The sequence below is a fragment of the Cenococcum geophilum genome (genome assembly GCF_001692895.1).
Source record: "Cenococcum geophilum 1.58 unplaced genomic scaffold K441scaffold_73, whole genome shotgun sequence".
NCBI lineage: Eukaryota > Fungi > Ascomycota > Dothideomycetes > Gloniales > Gloniaceae > Cenococcum > Cenococcum geophilum.
The window spans coordinates 70,870-83,261 of record NW_027137631.1 but is presented as its reverse complement, the minus strand read 5'-3'; the positions used below and the strand labels follow the sequence as shown (position 1 = coordinate 83,261).

General features: G+C 34.5%; 1 protein-coding gene across 1 annotated transcript; it reads right to left on the bottom strand.

Moving 5' to 3' along the window:
• Window positions 1-378: 378 nt before the first annotated feature.
• On the bottom strand, window positions 379-537 carry K441DRAFT_590525 (uncharacterized protein; the record flags this gene model as incomplete). The annotated part of the gene is made up of 1 exon (XM_067644807.1): window positions 379-537. A coding segment is annotated over one exon (159 nt), but the record flags the coding sequence as incomplete, so codon positions are not given.
• Between the last annotated feature and the right edge of the window lie 11,855 nt (window positions 538-12,392).

The window sequence follows — 12,392 nt, the reverse complement described above, 5'->3', positions numbered from 1 at the left end:
GCCCCCTTAAACGTTAAGCAGAACTAGATTATGACCTTACTACACCTAATAATAATGTATAAAATAAAATATTATCTCTACTATTATTAGCAGCGGCCTGCTCTAATTTCTCTTAAAGTTATTAACGTTTTTGTTCTAAACGTATTAGGAACCAGTTTAGAAGAGGTTCGTAATAAATATATACTCTCTCTACCTATATGGTTTGCATACTAGGCTAACATTAATGTATTTCTTTATATATGTTATATTCCGAACTAGCTCTAAGTAAAATACTAATTAATATCCCGTTAATTTAGTTTTTATACGCTAAATATAATATAAGTATATTATAAACGGGTTAGGAACATATTAATACCTTATAATGGCAGGAAGAAGAAACTAATGTATACTAAATGCATATGATTTATTTGCTGTTTGTTCTACTGTATTTATATAGTATCTTAATCTATTAAATAGCTTATAATTAATTAGAGAGCAGTGCTTATTTAACCCTAAGGCGATAACTGGGTGTCTCTTATATCTTGCCCAGTTAGTAACTAATTAAGATTCGTGTATTATACTATTAATACCTTCTAAACGCATTATAAACGGGTTTAGAATAGCTTACTAATTAGTAAATTATAGAGTTCTTTATATTCTAACTGGCTCCTATATATAAGAAGAGCTTTTATCCGTTTATATATAGAGTAGGCAATTTTATAGTTACCCGTAGCTCTTGAGATGCTTTATAGGAAGTGTACTTAGTAGAAAACTAGTGTTTTTCTAAGATGCTACGTCCAATTACGCCTCTAAGGATCAATATGCTGTAGATATCGCTTAAACCCTTTTATAACACGTTAGGAAGGTATTTTAATTACGTTCTAGGTATCCTACTAGCTATTTGCTTGCCATCTATATTAGATATAATAGCTTTAAAGCCTCCCTTATTACTATAAATATATTTCTAATAAATCTACTTTTAAAGATATTTAGAAAGTAATTAAAAGACTTNCTTAAAGNNTAACTNGNAAGTACGCCTTATTTNNNTATTAGTAATAATATATATAAGCGTAAAAACTATTAGAATATATTAGTATCGCGTTCTAAACGGGTTTATATTATATAATAATACTTTTACTATGCTCTTTAAGCCAAACAGCGAATATAATCTCGTTTATATTTCTTTTAATAATACGTTTAAAAGACATATTAACTTTAAATATAGTTTAGGCTAAGAAGATCTTAGCTTGCTCTTATAGAAAGTAGATTATTATAACTCTATTTTAATTATTATAGATCTATTAGATATAAGCCTATAATATATTAGCAAGCCTATTAGAACACGTTTATAACATATTTATATACTATTTTAGGATTTTAATGCTTTTAATTAAACTTATATACTACCCCTACTAGTCCTTTTCCTTCTAGGTATAAAGTAAGCTTCTCTTTTTAAATTAATCTAGTAATACGATCTATGGTAGCAAAGCTTATATAGATCTATGCTAAAGAGGCCTTCCTATACTCTATATAAAACTATTTAAGGGTAGGACTTTAAAGAAACTTTCCTATAAAGACGTTAGGTATTTATTCGCAATTAGTTTAAAATATATTTACTAAGGGTAAGATCTAGATTACGCATTTAACAAACCAACTTAATTACCTCATTTAGTATCTCTAGAGGCGGCTTATTTGGGGGGGGTGGTGTATAACTATATACCCTATGCGAGGTAAAATAAATATAAGGAGTTTCTTCTAAGTTGTCTAGAATAAAAATATAAAAAGTAACCTTGTAGTCCTAATAGATAAATTTCCCTAGTCCCTAGGGGTAGTTAATTCCTAGGAATACGTTATAAATATATTATAAACGTAGTTAAAACGCGTTCTAAGTAGGTTATATTTTTCTTACTATAGTCTACCCTCCTATAGAGATTTGATTTAATAACTCCGCATTACTTTATTACTTTATTACCTATATTACCTAGTTAAATAAGAGATGTTAAATACGCAGTATTATATTTCTTATTCGCTAGTAATACTTTTTGGAAGTGCTTTAAATATATTTCTATAGTAGCCTACGTATAAGTAAGAAATAAGTGCCAAACATTAGTAATATCCTAATATAATTAGTTCTAAATGTAATTTGGTTGGGTTCTAAATATATTTAGGTATAATAATTATATATAGAGTATCTTTATTGCTTAATTATTAGTGCATAAGCCTCTATTTAAGAGCTATATATATTTCTAGCTTAAAATTATCTTTGGGCTGCTAAAAACAAGCTTATATATATTAACTTAAGTACTAAATGGATTTAGAACTAGTTCCGTACCTATTTATATTACGTTTGCGAATATCTAGGTCGCTTCTATCTAGGGCTGCCTACTCTCTCTATATTAGACCCTATGTCTCTTTAGAAACTATAGTATATCTTAAAGATTATAATAAATTCTAAAGATATTCGCACTGTTTTACTCCTAAATAACACATTTTATATTTTTTACCTCTTATATTTAAGAGAGCGGATATTATAGGCTTAGGAGTATACACTTATCTAGTTTTATATTAGATCTAAATGTGTTATAAACTAGTTATAAATATAGTTAGAGTATAATTTAGATTTTTATTAACTTACCTATATGGCTTTTTATGCATTTGTGCCTCTTAAGTTAATACGGTAAGTATAACCTTTATTTAGCGTCTATAGGTACTCTAAAAGGCTTAAATAATTCTTAATTATAAGTATAGTAAGAGAATTAGTAGATGCCTTAGTAAGAAATATAATATAAGGAACTTTGGGCTAAATATATTTAGAACTAGACCAAAACGTATTTAAAATATGTTAAAAACTTACCTTAATCTAATCTTGCGGCTATATTTAACTTTTTTCTAGTATATAATCTTCTAACTTAAAAATACTGTCTTCCGAATTAATTTTAAACTTATTTTTATTATTACTAGAGAAATCTAGTAGCTAGTAATTATTAAATAGATCTATTTAAATTAGAATATATTCCGAATACGTTATAAATATATTATAACTAGTTACCTATAATAGTTGGTTCTGTTTTGGAGCCGGGAGGTAAGTTATATGGTGGGATGAGTGATTTAGGCTTGGTTGACTACGTAATCTTATATTTTCAGCTGAGGCTGCCCCGTGCAGGGATTGTGCATTAGCGCTTATGGTAGACCCACCCTTTAGCGTGGCCTAGCCGACCTGTAACCACCATTAGGTTCAGGCCGACGGCCAAGACGAGCTGACTTGTGACCCGCGCCGTGCCATTGGGCGGTAGGTGCATGTTGTCCGCGAAGTCCTCTGGAACGAATCCCACCCGTTATTCTCTAGCTACTACTGCTGCGATAACTACCCCGATTGATACTAAGCCGTACAAGGAGAAATGAAATCGATTAGGAAGGACTTGCTGGCACCATACTGCCACCCTAAACCCCCAAACCCGATTACCGACTGTGCCGATACGCCTACAGTCCCACTGACCGAACAATCGTGCCGATACGCCTGCGATACGCCTGCGACTCGAATGCGGCCCGAACGTAATTCGAAAGCAAACCCGATAACCTGTCGCGCCGATATGCCTGCGACACGACAACTCTCCGACCTGTCTATAAACGCCCTTATAGACACCCGTCAAGTTCTCATTAACAACTACCGTACCTAATCGACCTGAACCTTACTATTAACCTAGATAGTCTCTCGATCTTACGGCCGAATACATCTACAAGTATTACAGTCCTATGTACAGGGTACTAGGAACCTATGGGAGAATTTAAGTGATTTATAGCACTCTTAATTAGGAGAACAGATTAGGAGAATCACTCCAATTTATGGCACTCTCCAACAGCTCTATAGATAAGCCTATTCATCTCTACAACCTCTTACAAACTATTAACGCGTTCCTCTTAATAGCCTTTTATACAACCTTCTATAAATAAGACAGCTTGCTATTACAAAAGCATGTCTTACCATTTATTAACAAGATTTGAAATATCAACACGTACCTTCTTAATACCTCTTTTAATACCTCTTGGATAACGATGTAATATGCTAAATTATAACGGCATTCCTACGAGTCCTTAATCAATCCTAGATATCTATTACTTATAACGATATCCTTAATCAAATATAAGTATTCGAATACGCCTGTTAACTCTATAGCGTACCTTCGAATATCCTAACAGCACTTAAACACGTCTACTATTTGACGACGACCTATTTTGAGAATTATAAGAATATCGACAGACTATACACCGATACCTTAATTGAATACCTTAACGAGAATTAATATATCGGCGCGTCTCCCTTAATACCCTACTCGTATAATAACTGGTTAAATGTGCTACGATTAATAGCATACCTTTAACCAATCGATTAACTGTAACTAGTAATACGATAGCATCTCTACTAGTTAACGGTATATTAATTAATCAAATAATTAATAATATTTTGAACTACCTACCGATTAACGGTAGATCTTGAGAAGCCAACCAACTAATTGTGCCGTTATGCCTACGATCCACTAACTGAATAATAGCACTAATACGCCTGCTATTACGACTTTAACAACGACCGTATAAGTTCATCGATAATTAACTGCCTCCCTTACTGATTTAATCGTCTTCTTCTCCGCCTACGGTGATCCTTTTTAACTAATACTGAGCTACGCATACTAAGGAACGACTATAGTTGATGCTGAGTTATATAAGCTTTATCTTAGGCACTTGTACACTTTAACAACGAGGTTAATACTGAGCTGTGTAAGCTTTAATAATGAAATCGATTTGGACAAACTGGAAAATAATCGCGCCGTCACGCCTGCGATCCAAATGCGATTCGAATACAATTTAAATGCAAACTAATTAACTAACCGTGCCGTTATGCCTGCGATCAATTAACCAATAATAGCGCCGATACGCCTACTATCTACCATCTAACGCTGGCACCGCACTGCCACTTAACCTCTACTACTTTGCCTACAGCTAAACTAACACCTTGCTGCCTTACTGTAGCTAATTAACTCTTACTGCCCTACCTGCAGCTAATCCTAATTTAACTATTACTGCTCTGCCTGCAGCACTACTACTAACTTCTACTACTTTGCCTACAGTAATAACCGTATATAAGGTAGAGCTTCGCTCCCTAAAATATAACCCTAACGCTAGTACCGTACTGCTACTAAATAGATAAAAGCTCGTGCCAATACGCATACGAGCTATATTTCTTTTTTTATAGCTTGGGGCGCGCTATATTAAAGGGGGGAGTAGAGAGCTAGGAGGCACTAAGTTCTAAGAGGACAAATGACGACCACGAAGGGCTCCTAGCGATATACACCTCGCAGTAATAGGACGGCTGCATGCCTTACGCCAACCTAGCAACGGCTATACTACTACGCCTATAGTCTAACCAACAGACCAATTATACCGGTATACCTATAATCTACCGATTAACTAATAAACCGAGCTCTATATTCGATCACTATTACCACCTAACGCTTACACCGTACTGCTATTACGATAGACTATTACTGCTCTACCTATAGCTAATTGACTTCTGCTGCTCTGCCTATAGCACTATAACCGACTTCTACTGCCCTGCTTATAGTAATAACTGTATATAAGGTGGACCTTTGCCCCTTATATAACCCTACCGCTTATACCATACTACTACCCTAAATAAACAACGGCTGTACCGATACGCCTATAGCCTAACCAACTATCTAACGCTAGCACCGTACTGCCACTTAACCTCTGCTACTACGCCTATAGCTAAACCAATACCTTACTGCTTTACTGCAGTAAACCATCTTCTGCTGCTCCGCCTACAGCACCCTAATTAACCTTTACTGCTCTGCCTGCAGCCAACCTACCCTCGCTACTTAACTATAGCTAACTAATACCTACTACTCCGCCTACAGCTAAACAAATAGACCCTTACTGCTCTGCCTACAGTAATTATATACAGGGTAGAGCTTTACCCCTTAGAATACGACCCTACCGCTAGCACCGTACTGCTACCCGAATTAATAAGCTCTACGCCAATATGCCTATGGAACTACAATATTAACAAGACCTCGCGCCAATATACCTGCGAGTAGACAAGACCTCATGCTAATACGCATACGAGCCGACAAGATTCCATACCAATTTGCCTACGGAAAATAACCCTATCGCTAGCACCGTACTGCTAGTACTAGATAATAATAGCGCCAATACGCCTACTATCGCAATAGACCCTTACTACTCTGCCTGCAGCTAACTAACCCTTACTACTTTATTAGCAGCCGACTAACCCTTGCTGCTTTGCCTGCAGCTAATCAACTACTTACTACCCTACCTATAGCCAACCAACTTCTACTACTCCGCCTATAGTAATAACTGTATATAAGGTAGAGCTTTACTCCCTAAAATACGGCCCGTCACTAGCACCGTACTGCTATAATCCCAATAAGTCACCGCGCCAATACGCCTGCGGCCTAAACACAACTAGGTAGAGCTTTACTCCCTAGAATACGACCCTATTACTAGTACTATACTGCTACCGAACGGACAAGAGCTCGTGCTAATATATATGCGAGCTATAACTCCCTAACCCTCCCACCCTTATTAAAACTTTTTCACCTACCTTTTTATAAGAGGGGGAGTAGGGGGGCTTTTTTTTTATAGCTCGGGGCGCGCTATAACAAAAGGGGGGATAGTAGAGCTAGGAGGTACCGGAGTTCTAGGAAGTCCTAAAAGGAGGAACGACGACTAACGGAGGGCTCCTAGCGATACACCTCTCGCAACAGCAGGAGCTGCAGGACGGCTACCTGCCCTACGTCAACCGGGTATAGCGATATACCCCCCACAGTAGTAGGAGCTATATAACGGCTGCCTGCCCCACGTTAACCGGGTATAGCGATATACCCCCCGCAGTAGCAGGAGCTGTATGACGGCTGCCTGCCCCATATTAACCAGGTATAGCGATATACCCCCGCAGCAGCAGGAGCTGTAGGACTGCTGCAAGTCCTATATTAACTAGCATCGCGATCGAGCGCCAGATACTAGATTTTTTTTCTTTTCTTTCTTTTTCTTTTCTATAAGGGGACAAAGCCTAAGGGTAGGCTTTCTTAAAGAAGGGGGTAATGTCACGGCACCGTTACAGACCCTAGTCAGGGGCTCGCTTGGAGACTTGGCGCCTGTATATAGACATGTCCTTTCCTTAACCTTCTTCTGCTCCTTAGCTTAGTATCTTCGTAATACAGCATTCGTTCAAGCTTCGGTTTAGAGGCATTTGTTTAAGCCGTAACAGTAATAAAGAATAGTGTTATAAATATATGCTAGTTTATTATAAGCGCCCTTAAAGATATAGATTGGGTAACCACTTAAGCTAACCTAGTATATTTAGAAAATATATATCCGCGATAGTTAATAAAATAGCTAAACTATAGACCCAATTTTAAAGTAGGGAAGGAGTAACCCTAAAAGTGCTTTATAGTTTATAACATATAAAGAATTAGTTAAGGTTAGTAGCCTAATTCTTGTAAATTTTCTCATTCGCCGTAACTGGGATACTATTAACTTTAATAACTGAAAACTAAAAGCTGTCCCAGGCGAGCTCTAAATTTAATATATAAAGTGTAATTATAAAACTAAAGAACTTAAATTCCTATACAGTATAGAAGGTGCAATAGTATTAGAAATAGATGAGGTATTTTAGTAAAAAATAGTCAAATGAAGAGAAGATGGTTCTCCTACTGGGAAAAAACTAGCACAAATGGCTAGCAGCTCCTTAAGCAGCTACTTTATATACTATGATGCAGTAATAACGCCCGGGTTACTTTTATAGAAGGATAGATTTAATAAGAATCTTCTAGATAATAAAAAAAATAAACGTCCAGTCTAATACCACACTAATGTAGTTAAAATTTTTATTAGAAGTATTTTGGATTAGAATAAGGAGGAAATTCTTTATAATAACGCGAAGTTTAAGACACTTTTAGCTATCTATAAAGAAATTATAGCAGCACCATATATTGAAGACTATTGTAGCTTAATTTTTTCTTTATTAGGGCGGTATATATACTAGTAAGTAGTAAAATACTCTATCTTTTTATCTTTTAATAGTAGTATGCTTAACTAAAACTCTAAGCTAACACTTATTTTAGGCTTTAATTGCTAAATATAGTAAGGATGCCGTTATATGCCTCCCTGGAGGAATACTACTAAAGTAAAAAGACTATATAATCTATAACTTATAGAAGCAGCTAAACGGACTATAAATTCTCTTATTATTTCTAAAGGCTATTATAGAGGGTATTACTATTAACGGCTTTCTGTATTGAAAGTGGAATTCTAAATAAGCTTAAGTTTAAAAAGAATGTAGATATAAATAGGTCCGGAAATTTAAAGAAGCAGCTAATGCAAATATTATAGATTATAGTAGCGATATATTTTTAATTCTTTTAGCGCGGAATTGGGTAATATGCTAGGTAGTTTACCGTAAATTCTTTTTTAGTGGAAGAAGTATAACAGACTATTATTTTTAGAATTAGGTAATAGAGTAGGCAGTATTCCGTAGTCTTACGGTTAGTAAAAGGTAAATACTAGATTTTTTTTATAGAATTAAGTAATGTACTTGGCGATATGCCGCAGTCTTACGGCTAATAGAAGGCATATACTAAGTTGTTTTTTGTAAAACTAGGTGATATATTGGTAATATGCCGCAATTCTTTTATTAATAAGAGAAGGTACTATTTTACTATTTAAGGAACCGGGAAATACGTAGGTAATATATCGCAGTGCTCCGTTAATAAAAGAAGCTGCTAGCTTATAACGCGGGAACTGGGCAATATATAAGCCAATATTTAGAATACTCTACTTATAAGAGCAGCCTATAGCTTATAATGTAAGAAACGGGCAACGTACAATTAGATATATTGCAGTGCTCTGTTAATAAGAGACGCCTATTAGCTTGCGATGTAGGAACTAGGCAACGCATAATTAGATATATCGCAGTGCTCTATTAATAAGCAACGCCTACTAGTTTGCTATTTAAGGACCTAAGTAATGCGCTAGGCTATATATTATGGTGCTCTGTTAATGTAGTAAGTCTACTAGCTTATAATATAGAAACTAGGCAATATACGAGCTAATATATTAGAATAATCTACTAATAGGCGACGCCTACTAGCTTATAATTTAAAGAATTAGGCAATATGCCTAGCAATATACGGCAACTTCGCGCTTAGTAATAGAAGTTTACTAGCTTGCCGCTTAAGGAACTAGGCGGTATGCTAGGTAATATACAGCAATTTCGCGCTTAGTAATGAAAGTCTACTAGCTTACCGCTTAAGGAACTAGGCGATATACTAGGTAATGTGCGGCAATTTCGCGCTTAGTAATAGAAGTCTACTAGCTTACTACTTAAGGAACTGGGTGTTATGCTAGGTAATATATAGCAATTTCACGTTTAGTAATAGAAGTCTGCTAGCTTGCTGCTTAAGGAACTAGGCGATATACTAGGTAATATACAGCAATTTCGCGCTTAGTAATAGAAGTTTACTGGCTTGCCGCTTAAGGAACTAGGCGATGTGCTAGGCAATATGCGGCAATTTCGCGCTTAGTGATTAAAGTCTGCTAGTTTTCTCTTTAAGGTAGTAATTATATTAGATTAGAGCTCCTAGCCGGAGTTATAATTAATATAGACTTTAGATTTAACCATTTAATTAGTAGAGCGGAGTGAATGTAAAGTTAATATAGCTTTTAGAGCTTTAGATCTATACCTAATTTAAAATATAGTTAAGGAAGAATAAATTACTGGTGACTCCGTGCTTAATATAAGGCTAATTAGTAACTCCTAAAGCTCTACTACTAACTTAGTGTCTATTAAGGGGCGCATTAGCTATAGAATTTAGGACACCCACTTATTTTACTACTGTTCTCTTTATACTAGTATACAGCTTGTTCTAAATATATACCCTAATCGCGATACTATAGTCGCGTTTGCATGCCTTATAATATTATTATCTTAACCTTCTTAATCGCGATAAGCCTGTTTCTAGGGGGTTTGTATAGGAGGTGGGTAAAGATGTAGAAAACGCCAATTGTAGAGAGGATATTAGTTAAGGAGGAGGCTCTACTGCTATACTAAAGTAGGGAGTTGTGATAGAGACCTAGTGGCACAGAGGGGCTCTTTTAAATTACCTACTAATATTAATTATATATTAATATACGAAGTTAAATTTAGAGTCTTATTCTAGAGCCTTACTAAATAATTAACTAAATTACAGATTTAAATAAGCTATAGTAGTAGCCGCTACTAATTATAAAATAGGTAATACTAAAAGGCGTATAAATTGAACAGTTATAATATAGAGGCGATTTGTAACCAAATAGTAAGGAGCTTTAAGCTCTATATCCCTTTATCTGGTAAAAGAAACTTTTTATATTAGGCGCTTTAGATACTCTTACTTAGGTTAGCATACTACGGGCACCTTAGCTAGCGTGATTTTATTAGTAAGCCTTACTAAAACGCGTTAACTTATAATGCCAATGAAATGCTATAAAAGGCCACCACCTATATATATATATTTGAGGAAGTTAGGCAAAAAGTTAAAATATATAATATTATAACTATAGGTTTCTGCCCTTTCTCTATTAACCAGCTGCCGATTATATAGGATAATCCTTTATTAAAGTCTTCCCCTAAATTACTACTATTTATCCGCTTTATACGCGTTCTTAACATTAATAAGGATAATTTCCCTCTTAGTGTAACGGGACTAGCCTAGTTATAGTAGGAATGTCTCGGTGAAACACTTGATAGATAAATTCCAACGCTTTAACCAAAATCTGCTAGATTAATCGAATTACCGAAGTCCGTTAAAGACCGCGTGCGTATATACGCACGCATTAACCACTAAGCCCCTAACTATTTAATTATATAATTCTCTTGTTATTTCTTTCTCTTCTTTACGCAACGTCTTGTTCTTAGCGAGAGCTATATACCCTTAGATTTAGATAGAATTTATATTGTTCCTTTAAATCTTCCCTAAAGTCTCTTCACGCCCTTATATTATATTACGTTAATACTAATACCTTTAAAATAGTAAACAAACTTAAATCCGCCACGTTAACTATTATGGCCCTAGTTAGGGAATAAATAACTATAATATAACAGTTCTTTATAGATACCTTAGCCTAGTAACAAACTATACTAGAAGCTTAGTATTAGCAATTAATTAAAGCAATATATAAAGAACTCCACAACGCCAAAGTACTTATATTAGAAACCCTAATAATAATACCTATAAACAAAATTAAAATAACTATATATAAACCCAACCTATTAAATATAAACCCTAAACTAGTAACGGCAGCTTAACCCATACCTATAATAAACCTAGTACCTACTATAAAATCTAAAAAGCTCCTTAACCCTCTAATATTTAATAGAAATTAAAATAACGTACATCCCTTCGTAACTAAGCTCCGTCTTAAACTTTTAATAAACTATAATTAATACCCTACCGAAGCTAGTAAGATTAGCTATAAAATATCTTATTTAAGTAAAGACGCTGCATAAACTATGGACCTATTCTTTTATAACGGCACCTTCGTTAATTTTAAAATCTTTATCTCTCTATTAGAACGAATATATAATAACGCCAGCCGCGAACATATAGCTATTACTAAATTTAAAAACCTATAATAATGGAACCGAGACTTTACTAGCTTCTTTTTGGAATTTTTAGGCCTTATTAGTAAACTAGATTAGAATAAAGCCGCTAGAGTTACTGCTCTCTATTAAGCTATTTTAGATAAAATTAGAGCATAGTTAATAGATAGAGAACTGCTAAAAAAACTTACCCGAATTTACTATAATATATTAATAAATTAATAAAGACCTCCAATATAATAAGTAGACTTATTTTTTAAAGCTAACCACATCTTATATCTAAAACACTATAAAACTAATATATACCCTAAAGCGCGATCTATCTCTAAAACCTAAAAGCTCTATATACAACCCTATAGACCTTAACGCCACTTAATTCTATATACCCTTAGGAACTAATAAATAAAGAATATAAGCCGCAAATGGAGAATATTTTAGATGTGGAAAAAAGGGATATATTTAAAGGGACTACCAAACTTACCCTTTTAAAAAGGTCTACTGTAGCTCCTTTTAATCCTTAAGTTACACTTATTTTATAAATTATACTTAGTTACTACAAAGTATTTTACCTTTAGTTAACTTGGAAAACGAATTATCCTAAAGCTAAGTCGCGCCTTAAGATAAGAAGTGGAAGAGTATAAGTATCTAGGCTCTTTTAGCGCTAATATATAACATAACTCCCTTAATATACTTAGTAAAATTTAAATACTTAAAAAATAGAAAGAAGTATAAATCCTTATAG